This window comes from Aedes albopictus, chromosome 1 (genome assembly GCF_035046485.1).
Source record: "Aedes albopictus strain Foshan chromosome 1, AalbF5, whole genome shotgun sequence".
Taxonomy (NCBI): Eukaryota; Metazoa; Arthropoda; class Insecta; order Diptera; family Culicidae; genus Aedes; species Aedes albopictus.
In genome coordinates, this window is record NC_085136.1 from 273,971,370 (window position 1) to 273,997,292 (window position 25,923).

At 40.3% G+C, this 25,923-nt stretch overlaps 1 protein-coding gene across 6 annotated transcripts in view; it reads left to right on the forward strand.

The window, feature by feature from the left end:
• The first annotated feature begins 238 nt into the window (after positions 1-238).
• The window catches only part of LOC109429302 (protein glass), a 55,283-nt gene continuing 29,598 nt past the window's right edge, over positions 239-25,923 (forward strand). For 2 of the 6 annotated variants that reach the window (XM_029860261.2, XM_029860263.2), the window contains exons 1-2: positions 242-1,022; positions 21,234-21,400. In XM_029860261.2, coding sequence (XP_029716121.1) covers positions 21,296-21,400 — 105 coding nt within the window. In that variant the 5' untranslated portion in view covers positions 242-1,022; positions 21,234-21,295. Of the gene's footprint in view, positions 1,023-21,233; positions 21,401-21,438; positions 21,882-25,923 lie in introns of those variants that run through there. The other 4 variants (XM_029860265.2, XM_029860262.2, XM_029860264.2 and 1 more) reach the window with 4 other exon arrangements.

Consider the following 25,923-nt stretch of genomic DNA (forward strand, 5'->3'; position numbering starts at 1 on the left):
GCCTACTGGTGTCTGACTCTTTTCTTCACTTTTTTCTCTCCCTGATAAAAAAAACGATCGCGTGGAATCGATGAGGACAACGAGAAGGGTACTTTCCGCTATATGCTGTCAGCTACACTATCCTTATGGTAGCGGGCGACTCATCGTCATCGTACACCCTCTTTATTTCTGGTTTGCCTTACTTCCCAGTGGTGTAGGCTTTGCACAAGGCACATCACACACGCCTCCTCCCCTTCCTGCGTACGTCATCCTATATGTAAAACGAGGAGTTCATCCATGCATCCGTCCGCGTCCATCAAGCGGCGGGCGACCGACCGACTGAGGTTCCTGCTGCTGATGTGACGTTGAAAGGGTCCAGGCCAGGCAGGCCGGTCCGGCATCGCATTATGTCGCGCTGATAGTTGGAAAGTTGCTGTAGTTTGCAGTCAGTCCACGAAGTACCCTCAACCTGTCAATATCGTCTCCTTCCATAGTTCGGGAAATCGCGCTCTCGGTTCGATTTGGTCTCTTTCTCCGGTCCCTCTTCGTGTCCTTCGACGCTCAGGTGGTCGGTCCTACACTGATTCTAATTAAACGCTTCCTCGTGCTTGCTCGGTCGGTTGGTAGCGCGATGTTACCTGGCTAAGGAACACAGCGACCAGTTCAGGTTACACGCGATCGCGACTAACGGCGATCTTGGACGAAAGGATTTCGTCGCGCGTGGGTCTTTCCTCCGTAGAAAGAGCAAATATTGCTAGCAGTAATGAGCAAAAGAAGCCGAGTACAGAAAGCTGTGAAGTTCGTCGAAAGTGTGAAATGTGTGACTAATGTCATCAAACAAACGAAATTGCAGTTATTATGATACATAAGTGCACTAAAGAAAACGTAGAGTGAAGTGGCTCTCACAAATGTTTAGAAGTCCTATGTATATTAGTTAATCTGTTTTGTATGTTCAATGGATTCAATGATATTGTGTTTCCGGTACAACTGTTAAGTTTTATTTGTTTTTGAGTTTTTAGTCATCAAACTTCTTTTCATTCTGGGTAAGTAAATTACAGAAGCCTAATAACTATATACTTTATTTTACATTATTCGAACCTAGCTTTTTTAACCGTCAGTTTTTCGTACCCTGCGTATAAGTATTGAAAAAATCCATCTATTACGCTTGTAGATATTAAGCTCTGTACTCGTGGAAATTCTGGATGAACTTTGGAATGGAAAGTAGTTCTCTACAGAACCATGCTTCATGAGATTGTAGGATGTTGCAACGCATCAGTAATGTTACCAGACGCGCCAACTTGGTCAAATTATTGGGGGGGCAAAGCCTGATTTTTCTGATTTTTTGTATGGGAAAATCGAAAAATCGTCAAATATTGGGGGGGCGAAACCATGCTTGCCCCCCCTAAGTTGGCGCCTATGAATGTTACAATAATTTATTGATCGTGCTTTATTATGATATTAAGACCTTTACTCGCGGAATGAGCTAGAGCATCTTTGTAAATTACATCTCCGTGTTCCTCAAATCTGTATGATTTTACACCGTATCAGTAATGTAACAACATTTGATTGAATACGCTAGTAGAAGGCCTACACTTGCGGACGTTCTTGGATGACCTAGAACACGTTTACAGAACCGTGCGCCTAGTTCTTTACAGAACCATGCTCTATGGACATATAGGATCATATACTGCATCAGAAATGTGGTAATAACACATCGATTACGCTTGTAGATCTTAAGGCCTTTACTCGCGGAAGTTCTGGAATGCCCTAGAATATTCTTGAAAATAACTTCTCTTCAGATCAAAATCAAAGACTTTTTTGAACTTCTGCATACATTTGAAGTGCAAACATTAAATGCGGAAAAATAATTGATTGATTGATTTGTCTTTATTAGAGAGACTTTCAGCCCTTGGCTGGTTCGTCTCTTGCGGAAAAATAAAAGTTATTCCAACGAAATTTACATTACGCATTAAATTTTATTTGGTAGGAACTTCAGAAAGAAAACGTTTACAGAATTAAGTAACAAACATTTTCAATTATCCGTTTATCTTTTGATGGGTAGTACGCAGATTTCAAGAAATTTCTTGGCCTATCTTGATGCGTGGAAAATTCAGGCAAGGAATCGCTAAAGAAAATAATAAAGCGTCGCTTTATTCCGGATCCTAGTACGGAGCTGAAACGAAACGTCAAATTGAATGGGGCTTGCTGTGTTAAATTTCTTGACCATTTCGGTCACGGAAAAATAATTCACTGAACGAAAATTACTTGAGCGATTCCGTTTGAAGTGCATACCTCGCATGAGCCCGAACTCAATCGCTATTCCTAAGTAGTTGGTTCAAAAACTATTCGTAATGATTATTTCCTAGACTTCCTTGGGCACAAAGTATCTTCGTGATTACTACACTTACACTTAAGCAAAATGGCCATTGACAAAGGAAGCTCTCGATTAATAACTGTGAAAGGGATTGTAGGCTTAATAAGAGAGCGGGGCATTTGGTACAAAGTCATTTCACATAAGGTTACTCCGCATAAAAACATTTACATTGGGCATAACCTCAGCATTATGCCAAATCTCCTTCATGTCATGACGATTATGCCAAATGACCATTATACCATATGACACAGGCCCGCTGAGAAGCAAATTTCAAAATCCTCCATGTAAATCGAATTGTTTAATGAAGAAGCTTCGCGCCGGGTGGTTAAGTTCGCCAAGCTTCTAATCTAATTTTCTATTTTTTTTTTCTAAGTGAATTCTGCTAAGGTATGCACGCATCCAAATCTAGCCTAAGAAAATCACGTAGTAATAATGCATTCTATCTTGTTCTCAAATGAAAGGCAATTCATCGTAAAAAGCATTAATTTACATTACATCAATATCAACGCATTGTTGTTTTGACTTATTATATATGTATCCATCGTCTCGAGCTTTACGTTTGAGTCCTTCCTCGATGATTCACTCGTTTGCTCATACATTGCCAAATTTTCAGCACGTTTGTGCAAAATCTTTTCGAGAATTCCTTGTTTCTTTGACTGTACACTGAAGTCTTTTTTTACACGGATTCGCGAATTAACACGGGTTTTCCTTCCGCAAATATAGGCCTGAAGATCTACTAGCGCATTCAATCAATTGTTGTTACATTACTGATACGGTGTAAAATCATACAGATTTAAGGAACACGGAGATGTTATTTGCAAAGATGCTCTAGGTTATCGAAGAGCTTCGGCGAGTAAAGGTCTTACGTCATAATAAAGTACGATCAATAGATTATTGTAACATTACTGATGCGTTGCAACATCCTACAAGCCCATGAAGCATGGTTCTATAGAGAACTACCTTCCAAAGATGTTCTAGTTCATCCAGAATTTCCACGAGTACCTACCTTGATACCTTGTTGGCTACAAAGTAACTTTACTCCAATGCCGAGCGTATAGTAGAGCACCATCTTCGTCGGTCTTGGGCGATGTTCCTCCAGTTTCCCCGAACGTGTAGGGATCGTAGATCTTCTTCAACCGCGTGCAGCCAGCGAGTTCGCGGCCGCCCACGAAGTCGCCTACCTCTACCGGGTTCTCTGCTGAATATTGTTTTCGCTATTCTTTCTTCCGACATTCGCACTACGTGTCCAGCCCACTGAAGTCTGCCGTATTTTATACGTTTCACAATATTCGCATCTTCGTACACTTGGTACAACTCGTGATTCATGCGTCTGCGCCACACTCCATTTTCTTGTTTCCCACCGAGAATTGTCCGCAGCACTTTGCGCTCAAAAACTCCAAAAGCTTTTCGGTCTACCTCCTTTAACGTCCACGCTTCGTGACCGTAGAGGGCAACCGGAAGAATCAGCGTCTTATACAGAGCGAATTTTGTTTGCGTTTGCAAGTTACGGGACCTAAGCTGGCTACGCAATCCGTAAAAGGCCCTATTCGCAGCTGCAATACGCCTTTTCACTTCACGGGAAACGTCATTGTCACATGTCACAAGTGTTCCAAGATAAACAAATTCTTCAACTACTTCAAACACTTCCCCATCAATCACTACCTCAGCACTAACACCACTAGGCCTGCTTCTATCTCTACCCGCTATCATGTACTTCGTCTTGGTAGAGTTAATCGTCAAGCCTATCCTCGCTGTCTCTCTCTTCAGAGGAGCATAAGCTTCCTCCACTGCCCTACGATCGATGCCGATGAGATCAATATCGTCCGCAAAACCGAGGAGCATGTGCGACCGTGTGATGATAGAGCCATTCCTCTGCACGCCTGACCTCCTAATCGCTCCTTCGAGTGCAATGTTGAACAATAAATTTGAAAGAGCATCCCCCTGCTTCAATCCATCCAAGGTCACAAACGACGTAGACACTTCGTCCGCGATCCGAACACTTGATTTTGATCCATCCAGCGTTGCGCGTATCAGCCTAATTAGTTTCGCCGGAAAACCATGTTCTGGCATTATCTGCCACAGCTCATTTCTTTTCACTGAATCGTACGCTGCTTTAAAATCAATGAACAGATGGTGAGTCTGCAAGTTATATTCCCGAAATTTATCTAGGATCATCCGCAGGGTAAACATTTGATCCGTCGTTGATCGGCCCTCACGAAAACCAGCCTGGTATTCGCCGACGAAGGACTCCTCAAGAGGTCGCAGTCTGTTGAACAGGACACGCGACAGTATCTTATACGCCGAATTTAAAAGGGTAATCCCTCTGTAATTGGCACACTCCAGTCTGTGCCCTTTCTTGTAGATTGGGCATATGAGGCCATCCAACCAACTAGTGGGCAATTCTTCATCCTCCCAAATCTTTATAATAATCTGATGGATTGATTGATGTAGCTGCTCGCTTCCGTGCTTAAGAAGTTCGACCGGGATCTCGTCCTTCCCAGCAGCCTTGCTGTTTTTCAGCTCCTTAAGGGCCTTTTTAACCTCATCCAGTGTTGGTGGTTCCACTGCTTGACTGTCATCCATTATGTTAATCCTGTTCCTGGGTGCTCCTTCGCTGCTACCATTCAACAAATCTTCGAAGTGCTCCTTCCACCTGGCTGCCACCATTGTTTTGTCTGTCAGCAAATTTCCTTCCCGGTCATTGCACATGGCGGGCACTGGCGCAGTCTTGTGCCGCGCGCCATTGACAGTTGCATAAAATCTCCGCATATCGTTCCTGTCCATACTTTCCTGCGCTTCAGCAATAACACTCTCTTCGTGTTGCCGTTTTTTCCTGCGGTGGATTCGTTTCTCTTCTGCTCTTGCAACCCTGTACCGCTCTCTGTTCTGCCGGGTACCGGCCACTAGCATTCGACTTCTGGCGGCATTCTTTTCGTTCGTCGCTCGTTGGCAGTCCTCGTCAAACCAACCATTACGTTGGCGTCGCTGAGCGGTACCAATCACCTCTTGCGCTGTTGTTGTCACTGCTTCGTGGATACTTCTCCACAAGCTGTTGACATCTCCAGATCCGTTGGTCTCTCCTATCCTCTCGTCTAGCTTCTGATGGTACTGTGCAGCAACCCCTTCGGCTGACAAGCGCTGGATATTGAAACGTATCGTCCTGTTGTTTCTTGAACTCGTGACGCTGGATAATCGCGCCCGAATTTTAGCGGCTACAAGATAATGATCCGAGTCGATGTTCGGGCCTCTGTAGGACCTCACATCTATGACGTCCGAGAAATGTCGCCCGTCGAGCAGCACGTGGTCTATCTGGGAGCAAGTGTCACCACTCGGGTGTCGCCAGGTGTGTTTTCGGATATTCTTACGTGCGAAGTAGGTACTGCTGATTGCCATCCCTCTAGCAGCAGCGAATGTCACAAGGCGCAGACCATTATCGTTGGTAACAGAATGAAGGCTTTCCGTTCCAATGACAGGCCGAAAGAAACTTTCTCTGCCGATCTGCGCATTTGCATCTCCGATGACTATTTTGACATCTTGTTTTGGGCACTCTCCGTAGGCCTTATCAAGGCTCTCATAGAACTCATCCTTCATGTCATCGGGTTTGTCGTTCGTTGGCGCATACATAGATGCTGATCAGGCTGTAGTTGAAGAACTTGCCCTTCATCCTCAACACACAGATTCGGTCGCTTATCGGCTTCCACCGAATAACTCGCTTCATCTGCTTCCCGATCACTATAAAGCCAACTCCGCATTTTGCCTTATCGCCGCCGCTGTAGTAGATGTGGTACTTGAATGAAGTGTTGGCGATGGGATCCACCGCTCGGAATTCGCGTTCTCCAGTTTTGGGCCAGCGTATCTCCTGGATAGCGGCCACATTAACGCCGACATTCCACAGTTCACGAGCCAGGAGCCCAACACGTGCGGGTTCATTCAAAGTTCTCACGTTCCAAGATCCGACTTTCCAATCGTTGTCCTTTATTCGTTGCCGGGTCTGTTGCCGTTGAATCAATCCGTTTACTCTACTATTGCTTTTCTGGGTGTTTGAAGGTTTTCAGCAGGCTACCTTACCGGGGCCGCGCTGCCTACATTGCGTTGAAGGGGCTGCCTTCTTAGGTATAGCTGACGCAATACAGCATTTCATACTCAGCCGCTGGATGCCAGAACAGACGCTGTTTGAGCCGCACCTCCTTGGTGAACAGACGCTCGGATCGTACCTCCTCAATCTAGCTGAAGTCAGAAGGACAACAGTGCCCAGGCTGCACTACCAGCTAAGCACACAACTCTTAGCTGGCGGTCTTTGTCATCGTTTGACCCGTGGAAGCATGAGGTAGGAACTTGTGAGGACCAGAGCTATGTTGGACGCTCTCCTTATCGACTCACCGTTTTGCAGCCCAGAGTACAGAGTTCAATATCTACAAGCGTAATCGATGGATTTTTTTTTCATTACTTATACGGTGTAACATCCCACAGCTCCGTGGAGCATAGTTCTACAGAGAAGTATATGAAATGTTGTTACATAAATGATGCGGTGAAACTTCCTACAGGTCCTTGGCGCATGGTTCTGTTAACGTGTTCTAGGTCATCCAGAACGTCCGAAAGTAAAGGCCTGAATCTACTAGCGTAATTAATCAACTGCTTTTACATTACTTATACGGTGTAACATCATACAAATTTATGGAGCACGGTTCTATAGAGAAGTTATATTCAAAGATGTTCTAGGTAATCCAGGATCTTTCGCGAGTAAAGACCATAAAATCAATAAGCATAATAATCAATGGACTTTTGTTGCAATACTGATGCGGTGCAACATCCTACAGGTCTATGAAAGACAGCTCTGTAGAGTCTTGATTTCCAAGGATGCTCTAGAGGTCTTCCAAGTACTCTTGCGAATAAAGGCCTTAACAAACAACTATCGACGGCTTGTGATGTATGTAATAAACGTTATTTTCCAATCACGGATTATCACTTCACGATATATTGGCTTTGGGATTGAATTTTCAAATATTTGCATTATGGTAAACATTTGGACCGCAATTCCAGATGTAGTATTGCAACAATGCATTTGGAGATTTCTTATACGGGAAACGTTATTTTCGGGTGAGTGTTTTTTTGCGCGAAAGAAATTCGAGCATTTGTCAATCATGATGCTGTATGATTTTGCACCGTATAAATAATGTAAGAACACTCCATTAAATCGTGGAAATTCTTGGAGGACATCTATGGAAATTAGTTCCTTACAGAAAAGTGGTTCATGGACCTTTAGGATGTTACATCGTATTAGAAATGTAACAACAATTCATTTATTAGGCTTGTAGATCTTAAGGCCTTCACTCATGGAAGTTCTTGGAGGTCCTAGATCATCTTTGGAAATTATTTCTCTTCAGAACTGTGCTCCCTAGACCTGAAGGACACTACTCTGTATCAGTAATGTGCAACAAACCGTTGATAACGCTTGTAGATCTTCAGGTCTTTACTTGAGGAAGTTCTTGGGGGACCTAGAACATCTATGTAAATTAGTTCCTTACAGAGAAACGGTTCATGGACCTGTAGGATGTTACAACGTATTATAGATGTAACAACAATCCATTGGTTACGCTTGTAGATCTTAAGCCCTTTACTCGTGGAAGTTTTTGGAGGTCCTAGATCATAGGGGGCCCATATAGCCGAGGCGGTAAACGCACGGGTATTCAGCATGACCATGCTGAGGGTGACAGGTTCGATTCCCGGTCGGTCCAGGATCTTTTCGTAAAGGAAATTTCCTTGACTTCCCTGGGCATAGAGTATCTTCGTGCCTGCCACACGATATACACATGCAAAATGGTCATTGGCAGAGGAAGCTCTCAGTTAAAAGCTGAGAAGCAGGCTTTGTCCCAGTGAGGACGTTACGCCAAGAAGAGGAGAGGAGATCATCTTTGGAAATTATTTCTCTACAGAACTGTGCTCCCTGGACCTGTAGGATGCTACACTGTATCAGTAATGTGACAAAAATCCATTGATTACGCTTGTAGATCTTCAGGTTTTTTCTCGTGGAAGTTCTTGGAGGAACTACAACATCTATGGAAATTAGATTCTTACAGAAAATGATCCATGGACCTGTAGGATGTTACAACGTATTAGAAATGTAACAACAATCCCTTGAATACCCTTGTGGATCTTAAGGCCTTAACTCGCGGAAGTTCTAGGAAGACTTATCATATCTTTGGAAATGAATACTCTTCAGTACAATGCTCAATAAGCCTCTGGGATGTTACAACGCATCGGTAATGTAGCAAGAAACCATTGGCTATGTTTGTAGATCTTCAAGCGGAAGTTCTTGGAGATCAAAATTGGAAGTCATGTTTGAAAGTTATTTATTTGCAGAATAATGCTCCACAGACCTGTAGGATGTTGTTCCATATCAGTAATGTAACAACAATCAATCGATTACGCTCGTACATTTTAAAGCCTTAACTCGCAAAAGTTCTTGGGTGTCCTGATCTTTCTCTACACCACCTTCCTCCATGGACCTGTGGGGTGTTGACAGTCCCCTTGATCTTTCGCTTCGTCCGTTTAAACAGTCCTTAACACCCCCTTTAACCCATATCTTGTCCTCTTCCCCACTAATCCCTAGATTCAACCCTTACTACTACTCCCTCCTTTTCCTTATTAACTCTCTATACCTCAGATTTTTTTTACATGGGTTCCTAAATTAGCACTATATTTTTTACACTATTTTTCAAATTAACACGGTCTGTATCCAAAATGCGGCAGCTTGATTTTGCTGTGCGCATACCTTAATTTACTCCAACAAAATGTTTTTGTTTTTGCAAGGGCATTCTTGATAAATAGTTTCATTATTTTTTTTTAATTTACTCGCACTTTTTTATGCATTTGTCTTTCTATGCTTTCTACATAAAGGTTTCAAGGAAGATTTTTTTCTTCCGAAAATTTATTGCGAAATTAAAAAAAAAACCTGATAATCATCGTCATTCCTCATACACTCCAAATACCGTGATAAAAAACTTTACACGGAATACCGTGATCAGAAAAAAGTGGGAACTTTTACTTTGAGCAGCTCGTTCTCAGTCGCTTGTGAACCGATTTTTAATTTTCTTTCAGGGATCTTCGACCCAGCATTTCTACTTTTATTTTAAGCAAAATTTATGTTTTTAAGGATGCTCAATTTTCCTCCTGATATTTTTTTGTATTTGCATATCAAATTTAAGTCGTGACAACATAAAATGAGTGCAAAATGTGATTTCTGCTAAAAAGGCATAGTGCAGAGTTAATACAAAATGTTCGCAACTATCTTGAACATCCCTAGCTACGACCAATCGTGTCTCTCGACGAACAAGCACTCCAGTGCTCTTGCCAAGCATTCTAGAGATTTTGGGTCTTCTGCAAAGTTGTCTACACTTTTATGTCTTTAGTTTTGATCTAGATCTGCTGAAACTGATCTAGATAAGTTTTATCTTTTAATACGACGCTCTAGTGTTGCCTTTTACTGGCATTTACCAGATTTGCTGGTATGTCTGAAACATACTGGAAAAACTTGTAATTGAAAGGCACGGCAAATGTTGGTGCCAAATTAAGGGATGAAATTTGTGAAAAAATCGCGTTCTGTTGGGTTTCGAAGCACCGGTCTATAGCGAATACGAAGTCGTGGGTGATCTATCTGATGGTTTGTTGTAGCAGGGTAAGTTGAATTCATGGGAGACCTTCGAAATACAACATGATGGTTGTTATCTCGTGACAAAAGCCTGGCCACTAAGGTGGTCCACACTTAGCGTTAGCGTTAGCGTAGTTGCCACTAAGGTGGTCCACACTTATATGAAAACAAAAATTTGGAAAAATGCCAAGTCTTACCTACTAAATCAGTTGTTTTGGACTCCCAGAAGCTACGATCAAAATTTGAGCAAAATCAATTAAGGCGAAACTGGAAGCATTTTATCATTTTTTCAGTTTTTGATTTTTTGAAAAATAACGAAGCAATATTTTCAAAAACGGTTTTCGTACACATGTAGAGTATGGATCAGTGTATCTTCTGATTTTTTTCGTGTTGAAAGTTTTCCATTTTTTCAAAAACCATTTTTTTGTGAAATTTTGTTCAAAAATGGTTTCTGCAAAAACGAAAAACATATTCCACTACGAAAAAAAATCAGAAGATACCTTGATCCATCCTCTACATGTGTACGAAAACCGATTTTGAAAATATTGCTTCGTTATTCAATAAAAAATCAAAAACCAAAAAGTGAGGAAATGCTTCCAGTTTCGCCTTAAGCCTAAGGGGGCGCTCAAAACGCTTGAAGTTTGTATGGGAAAACTTGGCCAAATGTATGCAGAAATTTTAAGTTTTCGAATTTTGCCGCTAGGTGGCACTGTAAGCGTTCAATAATCAAACCCTTTGGTATTATTGTAGGTGATTATATACCAAACAACTTTGTCGAAGACTGCAAAGTGATCCAACGTCTGTGAAAAAAGTTATATCCTAGGTAAAGTGAGGATAAACTTTATTATTGTTTTACCAATACATGTAAAGGAATAATATCAATAATGAAGTCTCAATACTTTGCCTATTGTAACCGTTCCAAAGTAGCCGTTTTATCTTCTTCTTCTTCTTGGCTCTTCGTCCCCACTGGGACTTGGCCTGCTTCTCTTCAACTTAGTGTTCTTTGAGCACTCCAACAGTAAATAATTGAAGAACTGCCTTTGCCTGCCATTGCATGAATTTGTATATTGTGAGGCAAGTACAATGATACACTATGCTCAGGGAGTCGAGAAAATTTTCCCGACCGGTACGGGAATCGAACCCGCCGTCTCCGGATTGGCGATCCATAGCCTCCATAGTAGGCTAACTGGAGACCGTTGCATATAAAAATTAATTTAATTGTCAAAACATGAATGTCATTGAGTAGCTGATGGCACCGAGGAATCTCGCATTTACTAAAAATGTTACAGCTCTTTTTTAAGTCCCTCTTTTTATAAAACGGCTATTTTGGAACGGCTACTTAAGTTACCGGTGGAATACAAGTAGCCGGTAAATCCACAATAACTAACCCAAGTAACACACATGTTCTATAAGAGTTACGACAGCGCAAGTTTTGGTTGTATAGAAGTCAATTTGATGTTATTCTTGCATTGTGCTGAAATAACGTCAAATTTACTTCTATAGATCCAAAACTTGCGCTATCGTTACTCTTATATAACACGCGTGTTGCTTGGGAAAACGACCGCTATGAAATGAACAGATGCGCCACCGTAGCCTTGTGTGTTTGACATAACTTCACTGCCATGTCCACTGCTGTCCAATTGTTTGGCCATATTCGGTGGCGCTCTTGTTTGCAAAAGTTTGCTTCATTGATCCATTGCCAAGAACTTTATAGTTCGCAACTTATCCGCATAGGTGGCACCACCATCTAACTTTTTATTTTCACGTCCTGGAGACTTCGCGTCTTCGGCAAAGTTGTTCATTTTGACAAAATAAACAACTCTTTCTTAAACGTCAAAATTCCACGGCCTACTGTTTTGGAGTTATTTGAAGGTAAAGATATGACGAAGCCGCATTCCAAATTTTCCAGAGCACAAATCTGAAGAATCAAATAACGATTCGCGCTGAAAAGTAGCGAGTAACCAATCGATCAACTTTTCAACGCGAACAGACATTTGGTTCTTCAGATTTATGCTCTTGAAAATTCGAGATGTGGCTTTGTCATATCTTCACCTTAAAATTACATTTAAACAGTCAAAAATTAGTTTTCCAGCTTATTTTGGCGTTTTTACGAGAAACCATGTGAGTTTATAGTTATTTATGTAACGAGTTGCGAAAAGTTGATTTTTTCAGCACGAGTCGTACATTTATCCAACGAGGCTTGCCGAGTTGGATAAATACGAAGAGTGCTGAAAAAATCGAGTTTTGCAACGAGTTCCATACAAAATTTTATTCAATGATTTTTTCATAATGCAACCCATTTAAGTTGCATAATGTTCATAATGCAACTCAAATGAGTTGCATTATGAACATTATACAACTATTTTTCTTTATGCAACTCATTTCAGTTGCATAATGGACCAGTTCGAAAAAATTGATACCAAAATGAATTATATAAAATGTAATTTATGATACTGAATTGCATAAAAATATTTTCTGATGCAGATGTGTCAAATAATAACGTTCGGACAGAAGTTGGTGGAATATTAAACATACTGTCAAAAATTAGCAGAGGTATATTTTGGTGTTTTGTAATACAGTAAGGACCCGATTTTGTCAGCCCCATTCTGCGACTAACTTTTTGCTCTCGTTAACTTACGGCCAAACTTTAACCAATTAATTAATGTTTATCATCAAACCACAGCTGAAATGCAGAACATAGAGGTATAAAAAGTATGAAAAACTGTTTAGGTTTTTGAGGGGAGCAAAAAATGTGTTCCGAAAAGGGGCTGACAAAATCGGGTCACTTATGTAGTGTTAGTAAAGGTGGTGCCAATGTCCTTTTTATCGTGTCACTATAGGGAATTGGTTTCTTCGAGAAAGTTGTTTGTTTTGACAAAATAAACAATTATTTCATAGACGTTGAAACTCCATGGTCTACTGCTTTCGGGTAATTATAAGAAAAGCATTATTGATGTTTTTTGTGAAGTATATGTTCAGAATAAGCTACCTACATCTGTCAATCAAATCTCAATGAGATGTGAGAGCGAAATTATCTCGAAGTCAGAATAATAAATAAAAATTTACGAGCAAATGCCGTCGCTAAAAACGGGGCGTAGCCCATTTCTCTCCCCCTGAGAATGCATTCAGTTCTGTCTGTCAGCCTGCATGCTTCCCGTTTTTATGTTTCGTTTTTCAACCAACGAACGAACCTACGGCAATCGCTTCTTCCCCGCATGACGATTCCGAATGAATGCTGGCTCGCGATTGGTCGACCTTCGCGCTGTTTCCACAGCATGGTGGCTTTTGGTTGGTTGGTTGTTTGGCTTGAAGAGGCTGATGGTGGGTGAAAAAGGAGAGGAAACGAGAAAACGTGTTTGCCTGGTCCACCGAATGCATGCAGAACAACTCTGTCGGTCGGGGAAACAACAGACTGCGCTCAACTTCCCATTCCGGTGCGGTGTTTGGCTGTTGTCATGGCCACGCATAGCATAGCAACGGGCGATCGATAGGAGGCGATGATGATGTTTCACTAGGGTGACCATTAGGCTAACACAAATTTCGCTTTTCTCTTATGTCACCGCCCCCTCGGAAAATTTTGGTCGAAATTCAACATTTTGAGGGGGGACACCAATAAATTATTCAAGAAATTTTAAAATTTTAAGGTGAAATTAGAGTTGCACAGAAAATTTCTTAACAAATCCGACAAGTTTATAGATTTTGCCGAATTGTTTGGGTATTTCTTTGTCAAATACATTTATTATTTATTGTCCTCCCCCTTAGTGAGCCAATGAGTATTGTGACAAAAGAAGAAAATGAGATTTGTTCCGGCCTTAGCGTGGCTCAATATCTCAAGTAACATTTTGATGACCAATTGGTCTTGTAGAGGTTTTAAGAACCGTCATAAAACCTTGTCTCTTTTATTTCAGATTTAATGTTGTTCTAAGAACCTCTTCTAGTCTATTCGATTAAAAAATGTTTCTAGGGTATGCCACATGTCACAGAAATTTGACGGGCCCACTTGGATTTGGACTTGGTGTGTGACAAAAGTTATCGAATTTTGCTGAAAATTTGACCATAGCATCGCGGCACCATAGAGAATAAAATGAGAAGTGACATCATACTTTTTTCTCTTACTAACTTGCTCCATATTTTTTTTTATTTTAAGGATTGATCGATTTGTCTTTATTAAAGAGACTTTCAGCCTATTTTAAGGAAATTTCTTCGGAAATTCTTATATTTTTTTGAGATTTATTCCGGAATTCTTCAGCAATTAATCCAGAGAACCTTTACAGATTCCACTAGAAATTCCACAACATTTTCTCCTGGAATCCATCTATAGACTTCCCTAGAGTTTGGACTTTACTTTCAGAAATTCCTCTGTGAACCTCCAATAACGATTTTACTACGTATCATTCCAACGATTCGAAAAAAATCCTTCAGAGATTCCACTATAAATTCCTCTATGAATTCTTCCAGAGAATTATTCCAAAAAATCCTCCAGAAAATTTTCGGTGGATACCAGGAATACGATTCTATAAAGATTCCCTCACATGTTTTTTAAAAGATTCTTGCAGTAATTTCATTAGGAATGTCACAACAATGTCCTCCAAGAGTTCCTCCGACGATTCAAACAGGAATTTCTCAAATTCTTCCAGCTTTTTTTTCTAGGATCTCATCCATAGATTCTTCTAAGAGTTTTAGCACATTTTCTCTAGAAATCATTTCATAAGTTTCTCTACAACTTGCTCTTGTTCTACGTTCGGCTAACAGTTTCCTTTAAAAATGCTTCAGAAACTCTACCAAGAATTACTCCAGAGATTCTTCTAGGAATACATTCAGATATTACTCCAGGATTTTCTTTAGAGTTCTCGCCAGGAATTCATCAAGAAGGTCTACTTATGATACCACGAATAATTCCTCTAGGAGTACCTTCGATAATTCCTTTAATGATTCCTTCGGGAAGCTCACCAGTGATTCGTTCGGGAATTCCAACTGAGATTACTACATAAACTTTTTTTTTATTTTAAGGATTGATCGATTTGTCTTTATTAAAGAGACTTTCAGCCTATTTTAAGGAAATTTCTTCGGAAATTCTTATATTTTTTTGAGATTTATTCCGGAATTCTTCAGCAATTAATCCAGAGAACCTTTACAGATTCCACTAGAAATTCCACAACATTTTCTCCTGGAATCCATCTATAGACTTCCCTAGAGTTTGGACTTTACTTTCAGAAATTCCTCTGTGAACCTCCAATAACGATTTTACTACGTATCATTCCAACGATTCGAAAAAAATCCTTCAGAGATTCCACTATAAATTCCTCTATGAATTCTTCCAGAGAATTATTCCAAAAAATCCTCCAGAAAATTTTCGGTGGATACCAGGAATACGATTCTATAAAGATTCCCTCACATGTTTTTTAAAAGATTCTTGCAGTAATTTCATTAGGAATGTCACAACAATGTCCTCCAAGAGTTCCTCCGACGATTCAAACAGGAATTTCTCAAATTCTTCCAGCTTTTTTTTTCTAGGATCTCATCCATAGATTCTTCTAAGAGTTTTAGCACATTTTCCCTAGAAATCATTTCATAAGTTTCTCTACAACTTGCTCTTGTTCTACGTTCGGCTAACAGTTTCCTTTAAAAATGCTTCAGAAACTCTACCAAGAATTACTCCAGAGATTCTTCTAGGAATACATTCAGATATTACTCCAGGATTTTCTTTAGAGTTCTCGCCAGGAATTCATCAAGAAGGTCTACTTATGATACCACGAAGAATTCCTCTAGGAGTACCTTCGATAATTCCTTTAATGATTCCTTCGGGAAGCTCACCAGTGATTCGTTCGGGAATTCCAACTGAGATTACTACATAAACTCAAAGAATTGCAGGAATTTCCCCAGAAACTGCTGTTCAAATTTCCTTCAGAGACTCCAATAGAAATTCCTCTAAGAATTCTTCCAGCGTTTCCTCTACGATTTTTTTTATTCTTAATCACTTAACCTAATTTACAGCTCTTTTGTCCACTACACCGAGAAAAATTTCTACTCAATGACTGAGTTGGCCTTACTCAGAAATCGAAAAATCCTTTGTTTTCTTACTCAGTTTCGGCTAAAAGTGGGACAACCCATTGGCAATGGGTTGTCCCACTTTTAACGGAAACTGAGTAAGAAAACAAAGGATTTTTCGATTTCTGAGTAAGACCAACTCAGCCACTGAGTAGAAATTTTTCTCTGTGTGGGGTACTACGTGAGCGATTCCAATTGGACGCTGCACTTCCACTTTGTACAGCGCCTAAATGTATTCTATTCTATTCTACTTTATTGAACTGGTTGCCTTTCTGCTTCTTTTACTTTTCTACCCTGTCCATGGTAGAATGATGAGCACGAAGATGCTGATGTGTGGCTGCTGTTCCTTTTCTAGTCCAATTGGGAGTCCATTATGAGTTGCGGTTCGCCGATATCCAAATTCCGGGTCCGTTAGAGCTTTATGCTCCGAAGAGGGTCAGGTGCCAGCTGCTCTCGGGGGGAAGAGCAACTGAAAAATTGCAACGAAAATTGCAAGTGCCGGGGCTGGGTTCGAACCCATGACCATCCGCTTATGAAGCGAACGTGTGGACCACTGCGCCACGGGCCCCGACAACCCTCTACGAATTGCTCCAGAGAATGTTCCAAACATTTCCTCTTGGATTTCTTGCAGCGATCTCACCAGAAATTTCTAAAGCGATTCTTTTAGGAATTATTCCAAAAAATCCTTCTGAAATGTCTCGGTGGATACCAGTATTACCATTCTAAAGATTTCCTCAGGTGTTTTTTAAGAGATTCTTTCAATGATTTCAATGTCCTCTAGACGTTTCTTCAACGAGTTAAACAGGAATTTTTCTAGAAGTGACTTTAGAAATGCATCACAAATTCTTCCAGAGTTTTTTCTAAGATTTCATCTAGATATTCTTCTATGAATTCCACCACATTTTCTCTAGGAATCCCTCCATGAGTTTCTCTACAGTTTCCTCTTGTTCTTCTATCGGGTTAAATATTACTGAATATACGTGTTTGAATGACTGTGATGAACAGCTTCCTCTAAAAAATTCTTCCAAGAATTACTACAGAGATGCTTCGAGCAATTCTTTCGGAGATTACTCCAGGATTTTCTTTATAGTTCTCACCAGGAATTCATCAAGGAGTTCCTCTTTTAAGTACACCAAGAGTTACTCGTTACTCTATAAGTTTCCCAGAGAATTCCTCCACAGACTCCCACGAAAATTCCAACTGAGATTGATCCGGAACTCCCACAATGGGTTGCGTCAAGAATTCTTGCATATATAATTACAAAAACTCGTTCTGATATTCCTGCTGTATTCTTGAAGATACATATGTATCCAGAAATTCTTCCAGAGGCTTCTCCAGCAATGTCTCCGTAGATGCCTCAATGAAGTTTGCCAGCAAATTACTCCAGAGATTCCTTCAGGAGTTCTTTTAGAGCATCTAGAGCATCTTTCAGAATGTATACCAGACATTTCTTCGAGGACGCCTTCGGAGATTGTTTTTCTTGTCCAGCTCCAGTGATTTATCAGCAGAGGTTTCCCGACAGTTTCCTTTAGGCATTTTCCCAGAGCGCCTTCAGTAATTAATTCAGAGTGTCCTCTAAGAATTCATACAGAGATACCTCCTAACATTTTTGGAGATTTAAAAAAAAAAATCCTCCTGAGATTGCTCCTAAAATTCCTAAAGAAATTTTTCAGGAATTACTGACGAGATTTCTTCAGAATTTCTTCAGAGATTCCTCTAGGAATTCATTCGGATAATTCTTCAGAGGTTCCTAACTTCGTCCTTTCAAAATTGCTACAGATTCTTCTAGGAATCACTCAAGGAGATCATCAAAAGACCCCTTTTAGACTCTTCCAGGAAATGGTTCAAATATCTGTGAATGAATTCCTGGAAAAAGTATAGAACGTATTTTATAACGAATCTCTCAAAGAATTTCTAGAGGAAACTCTGGGTGAAATCCTAAGGGCAGCCCTGGTTCCTGGAAGAATCTTTGACCTACATATCTGCAGAGGTTTCTATATGAATTCTTGGAGTTTATCCTGGAGGAATGTTCGAAAGAATTTTTGAAGGAATTTTTGGAAGAAACTCTGAAGACTTACTGAATGCATCCTAGAGAAACCTTTAACCCTTTGAAGCCGGAATTTTTCCAAGCGTTATTGTGGAGTTTTTTCTACGTATTCATATAGTTTTGGTGGCCAATAGCATAACAACGGTAGTATATTATGAAGAATATTTTTTCTGGATGTCCTAGGTCATCCAAACTATTATTGAGTTTCGATCCTAAAGTCTACGGGTGTAATGGTAACTTCTTTCATTATACGAAGCTACGATTTGTAATCTATCATGTCCAGTAAGTCTTCTGAAAGTTCAATAGACAGTATCGGATCAGCCGGAATATCCTAGATCATCCAAACTGTTGTTGAGTATAGATCCTTAAGTCTACGGGTGTAATGGTAACTTCTTTCATTATAGAAAGCTCCGATTTGTAATCTATCATGTCCAGTAAGTCTTCTGGAAGGCTTATAAACAATATCAGATCAGTCGAGATATCCTTCGTCATCCAAACCGTTCTTGAGTTTAGATCGTAAAGTCTACGGGTGTAATGGTAACTTCCTTCATTATACAAAGCTCGGATTTGTAATCTATCATGTCCAGTAAGTCTTCTGAAAGTTCAATACACAGTATCAGATCAGTCGGGATATCCTAGGTCATCCTAACTGTTGTTGAGTTTAGATCCCAAAATCTACGGGTGTAACGGTAACTTCTTTCATTAAAAGTAACTATTTGTAATCTATCATGACCACTGACCAGAAGGTCTTCTGAAAGTTACGGTAGTCCCAAGTAAACAATGATACCTGGAAAACAGCTTATGCAGCTAAAATTGTTAAAATCAAGCTAAAGAGCAGTTTATTTGTCTATTGTACAGCAATAATGTTTGTTGGGTTTGTTTTTATCAACTAACCTTCATAACAGCAAGAAAGCCCAAAATATCAAAAAATATGTAATAAAGCTTATTGTTCCTCTAACTGCTTTGGTAAGTACAGTGGATTATGTAATACTACTTAACATAGTGGCAAGAGCGTACCTGAAGCTACGGTTTACGGATTAGTATTATTGATCTGGAATATCTCAAAATTATCTTCAAATGCCTTATGATATATTATATTTTAAAGTTCATTGTGAAAATAATTACTGCTACTATCAAGAGCTAAACTTCAAGATAGTTTGGACGACCCTCAATGTTCAAATCGTTCATCTATATCTATATATATAGGGCCGGGGAAGGTTCTTAGCTTGGTGTGAGATCTCTCCGGTTACTGGAACGGGGGGCTCCCATACAAATGACCTTGAGGGGAGCGTTCCTCTAACTGCTTTGGTAAGTACAGTGGATTATGTAATACTACTTAACGTAGTGGCAAGAGCGTACCTGAAGCTACGGTTTCCGGAGTAGTACTATTGATCTGGAATATCTCAAAACTATCTTGAAATGCCTGATGATATGCATGGGGGATTGCAGATTACAGTTTGAAGTTCATTGTGAGAATAACTACTGCTACTATCAAGAGCTAAACTTCAGGATAGTTTGGACGAACCTCAATGTCCAAAACGTTCATAATAATATATAGTAGACTACAGGTTTAACCAGTCACCGCGATTGAATATAAAACGTTACTCAGTATATCAGATATAGCTGATGTTATGAGTGTAGACCTGAAGTTCTGAACTCAAAGATAAATTTGGCTGACCTGGAATGTTCTCATACTCTCAATGACATTAAAGATTTCAAGAGCTTCACGGATCTCAGCAGATTATGCTGTGCTATTGAATATAGTGAAAACACATAAAGATTTGAAGGACTTCATTGTAGAACAATTTGGACTAACCTGAATGTCCCATAGGTTTATAATAAAAAAGTAGACTTCAGATTGGTCCATTAGCCACGAATAAATATGTTTCGTTGCTTAGCAGATATGGCTTTTGTTACGGGTATAGACCTGAAGTTCTGAACTCCAAGGTAGTTTGGCTGACTTGGAATATCACTGTAGTGTCTCTAACTGATACTGTAGATTTCAATAGCTTCGCGGATTCCAGCAGATTATGCAATGCTATTATTTATGGCGATAACACATAAAGTTATTTTTGAAGATTTGAAAGACTTCATTGTAGAACAGTTTGGACGAATGTGCCAAAGGATCTTAATAAGCTAGTAGCTCCAGTAATTGCGGTTGATTATGCAGCGCTACTCATTATAACAGATATGAATACTGTTAGCTGAAGTCCTGAACTCAATGGTAGTTTGGCTGACCTGGAATATCTCTGTAGTGTCTCTAAATGGCATTTGAGATATTAAGAGCTTCGCGAATCCAAGCAGATTATGCAATACTATTATTTATGGCACAAACACATAAAATTATTCATGTAGATTTGAAGGACTTCATTATAGAACAGTTTGGACGAACCTGGATGTCGCAAAGGCTTATAATAAAAACCGAAACTTCAAATTGCTCCAGTGAACATGGATAAATATGCAACGTTACTCAGTATAGCAGATGTGGCTGTTGTTACGGTCGAGTGTAGACCTGAAGTCCTGAACTCCATAGTAGTTAGTTCCTCTTATTCTGTCAACAATTTCTCTAGGAGTTCCTCCAAGAAATCCATCAAAGGTTTCTACAGGAACTTCACCAGAGATTCATCCGAGAATTCATCCAGAAGTTCCACTATAGGTTGCGTCAGAGATTCATCCAGAAAGTCTTTTAAATATTCCTGCTGGAGTTCTCTAAGAGATTCATTCACAAACTCTTTTGAAGGCTTGTTAAGGAATACTTCCGTAGATTTCTCGAGCGAGTCTCTTAGAAATTTCCCGAGAGATTCCTCCAGGAGTTCTTTCAGAGAAGCATCCAGTAATTCTTCAAGAAATTCATCAAAAAATTTATCCAGATGCAGGATTTTTAGAGATGCCTCCAAGAATTGTATGGAGTTTGTTTTATCTTGCAAAAATTCCATCAGAGATTGCAGCAGAAATTACTCCAGATTTTTTAGGGAATCACTCTAGAGATTCGCATGGGAATGAATAAAAATATTTTTGGCTTCGGCCCGTATGATTTTAGTTAGAGAATCCATTTCTATCATATTCCAAATAATCACCTAATTGTACAATATCAAGCAATATCTAACACGCCGTTTCTCCCCCCTCACTTCCCACAGATCACCTAAGTGTCGACGATTGCAACCATAACGACGGCGCGGAATCCCGGGAAGGTGGAGCTATGTATATATCATGCGGGAGCGCCGATAGTACAACTCCCATGGAGCCGGAAACGGGATACGTCCCGAATAATCCCCTGTTCGGGGTGCCCCTCGACAGCCCGCAGGTAAGCAGCACCCCGTATCCGTATCCGTAGCATCAGCACAGAGAAAAGGGAGAAACGGAAAAACTCTCCTCAACCTCAGAGGGGGTGGAAATGAAAATTGCGAAATCATATTCTACGACGATTATGACATACCTGTACCCACCCGGGCTAGGATCGGGAAAGTCCGATTGGCAAGAATTCAGTCTCGATTTTCATCTCGGGCGGTTCGGTTCAACCGGTTACAACAGTTCCAGCGCGGACTTCGAAACGATTCCCATTGGTTGATAAGTGATAGTGAAAGTGAAAGTGTCGGTCTCTGAACCTTCTCTGGATAATACTGAAATATGATTGCTCCCGAGCCGCTAGTCATGAGGATTAAACAAGTGTGTTTCCACTTCCTATAAATTGGAGTAAATCGATATTGTACGTTTAAGGATAGTGTGTAAGAGACATCACCGCCCAATGGACATGTAATTGTTTGCCCGAGGATTACATCTAAGAGGTGAACATACTCTCTCTCGCCGTTCGTGATGTAATGTAGTGGTGTTTTATCAGGAGATATGTATAAAGTCAACGTTATTTAAATAGTCCTGTCAATTATATATAACTGAAAACGATGTGCTTTGCAAGACAGTAGATGCAGATTCCTACAAAGGTTTCAACAGGGTTCAATGTAAACAATATCCAAGCATTGTGCCTGAACTTTAAAATTCACGTTTATTTATTAAACTTTGTATGAACTGTTTTCTTTTCTCAACCAAATTCAAACACAGCTTTTTAATCGTATCGGACGTTTCGGTCACATTTGGGATCTTCCTCAGGAACTTAATTATTGCAGATTCTTTGATCTCAAATGTGACTCAAACGTCGGACAACAATAACAGCTCTATTTGAATTTTGTCAAGACTTGTCTTGACGTTACGTGACTTGAAGTTTGTCAAGACACGTCAAATTCCATTACAGTCGAATCCGAAAACTTAACTGTTTTCGATAACCTTCAAGTACACAAAGATACTCGTATCAAGGAATATGTGTTATACTTTCATAGTATGTATTATTCCAAGTTTTATTTTTAATTCTTCCTAGTATTAATTAACATTTTTGTTGTCCGTAAAATGATATAGAGTCGATTCATACATCGCCAGGCAGGTTTTGGTCGTAAACTAAAAGTGTCTAGAAAGATGACCCGGTGGAACTTATAGGTACCAGGTGTTCTTGAAGTGTTTTATATTAATTGTTACGGACCACCAGGGCTTCTTTCATACATCGGAATACACGGAATACACATCGGAATACACGGAAATTAATAAATGACCCGAAAAACCCCTGGCGGAACTTGTACAACGTGTTCATGAGTGACCATATTAGCTAGTTCAGGCCACAGTTTTGCCGAGGCCCGTGGTACAGTGGTAACTCGTTCGATTCATAAGCGGATGGTCATGGGATCGATTTACATCCCCAGCACTAGCAATTTTTCATCAGTTGCTGTTCCTTCCGAAAGCGGCTGACACTGACCCTCTTCTGAGCACATGGCTTTAACGGATCCAGATATGTTATTGAATAGGGGTCTTCAGTTATCCTAGTGGTTAAAGCTATGGATCGCCAATCCGGAGACGGTGGGTTTGATTTCCGTTCCGGTCGGGAAAATTTTCTTAACTCCCTCGGCATAGTGTATCATTGTGTTTGCCTCATAATATACAAATTCATGCAATGGCAGGCAAAGAAAGCCCTTCAATTAATGACTGTGCAATTGCTCAAAGAACTCTAAGTTGAAGCGAGGCAGGCCAAGTCCCGGTGGGGACGTCGAGCCATAAAGAAGAAGAAGATATGTAATTGAATATCGGTGAATTGCAAGTCATAACGTATGGTAAGTGGGGGCAGGATGGGTCACCTAAGAAATGGATCCCTATAACTTTCTGAATATAAATCGCATTTCTCTGTATTCTACCACAACTCTCAGATACACTAGTCAGCTATGATATAAGAGTATAAAAAGGTTATAAAGTTTGAAACCTGCGTCTTGACAAACAATTTTCAAAACATGACCCATCTTGCCCCACCTCATTTTAACGGGGGCAAGATGGGTCAGCTATCAGAAAACTCGATTTTCCTCCAACAAAAAATACTATATCTTCTAGTTTTTCTCTATACATCTAAGCTTCATAGACGTACAGATTACATGAAGAAAGTGTTGAAACATATCGGTAGATTATTCTCAGAACTAGAAGATTTTTGTTCGGGTAGCCATAAACGGACTTTGAAAACCTATATTTTTTGAAGGAAAATTTAAAAAATATGTTCTCAAATTTTCAGTGCTCTCATCGCTTCGATAATGTAGGTCACAGAATAGCCTTTCCATGAAAAATAAAACATTTTCAAAAACTATGCAAACATACCGAAAAATTAGGGTGACCCATCTTGCCCCGTCTACACAATACACGTAGTCATATGGAATGTATAGCATAAGGAGTTTAACGAAAAAATATTTTATTTTTTTCTGTGCGAGGAACGTATAGAATTTTCAAAACAATATACCACTTTTTTGTGTATCCCCGTCGTTCATCTGGGAAAATTATTGGAAGATTCAAAACTTATATTGTGCGATTGAAAACGGTACTGACCCATCTTGCCCCCTGACCCATCTTGCCCCCACATACCATACCTTTAATCGGATTGGAAAAGAAACAACAGTAACACACCAACATCATCGTGCTCATCATTCTACCTTATACAAAATATAGAAGTAAAAGCAACACAAGGGCAATCAGTTCGATATAGTAGAGTAGAATCACGATTAGAATACATTTAGGCGTTGTACAAAGTATATTCCACTGCAGTTGCCAATTGTAAATCGCTCACGTAGTGCCCTAGTGAACAATAGAGCTGTAAATTCGGTAAACCCTCGACTCGAGCAGTCGCGTCTTCGACCACCCTCAGCGACACCACGCTCATGCTGTGTACCACAGGCGTGCTTTTCTCATTATGCGTGTGCTCAGTACACAACGCGACACAGTTTTTCTTTTCTGACATATATTTTTCCGAGATGAACTAGCCTAGGGCTAAAAATCTCGTTAATACAGATAAAAAATGCGCTGTTCCCGCTGCTGGAACAAGCAGCTGAATGGACAGTTGTCTGGTTATTCACGTTTTGCTTTAAAAATAATTTTCGAACCTGGCGCACAAGGCTCTGAAACACCTTTGGATGACGTAGCGTAACACAATCATGTGTTCCAGCGACGCGACGCGGAACGAAAGACACCATCTTTCACATGTTTCTCACAATCAGTGGAATTGATATTTTTTTATCAGTAGAAGCATCATGTTCCTGGAGTTCCAGTGCATATTGCGAGTGGTATTAACAGGTGCAGTGATGAATTGGTGATTGGGATTGATGTTTAGGAAGTGCTTGTTGGAGTTCTGAAGACGAAGCAACCCGTCGCGTTTGTGTCAACAGTATGCAATCGCCGTAGGCTTGCCTAGTTACCTCAAGGTTATTATTTTATCCTGATCTGACGTCTCCACTAGACAGAAATGTCTTGACTTTCTTCTGGACAGATGTGTCATGACAGAAATTTTCTCTCGCTGTTTTCAAGGACAGGTGTTGTACATTTCTGTAACGTTTTCGCTTTCTAGCGCTGTTTGCAGATCAGAAGGAATTTCTCAGCCTATCTTGATGCATGGGAAATTCCTTGCGTGAATCGCTCAAGAAACCGGTTTTTCTTCGATCGCAGTACGCAGTATCAAAGAAATGACAGTTCAAATGGCAGTCACCGAAGAAAGTTTCTGCCAGGAATCACTCAAGAAGTTTCTTGAGCGATTTCTTTCGAACTCGAAACTGGGCTTCTGGCAGCAAAATGGCAAGATATTCCTGTCTAGTGGATACGTGGGGTAACGATTATTCTCAAACTGTTCTTCAAATAAACAAGACGTAATATTACAAGCTCTGCCTACCACCACTTATAAAAGGTTATGGGCACCACGGCGAACACTGCAGGTGGAGTTCCGCAATTCAAGAGCGGACCGGATCTTCATAGTGAAGATGCACCTGCATACGGTCGGCGTGTAGAATCATTAGCATTAGCATTAGCATTAGCATTAGCATTAAGCGAGTCGCACAAATTCGTAGGTGGTACAGTCCTAGACCGCTGTTATGAGGGTTGCCTCCTTCCCGTCCGAACCAAAGCACAAAGATTTGGGACTAATCTCTGACTCTTAGACAAGACTGACGCAATCCTCCAATGGTCGAGTACTGTCCTGGCCACGTCCTTGCGACTGCTGAGGAATGGGAAAGGATGGTTAGTTTTGGACACCTATGAAAAATGTAGACAACTCTACGATCTCTCAGGCCTAGGTGTCACGGGAATTAGGGTGTTGTTAGTGGAAGGGTAAACTTCAAAGGATACGCTTGGTTAACGTTCAGGCACACCATTGTTAAACTGCTTCGAATCAGTTGTATGCCCAATTCATCCTGGTTTTCTCGTCATATTGTTGGCATTTGGTTGAATTACTAGATTCTTCGGTTGATAATCTGAAATATAAAATAA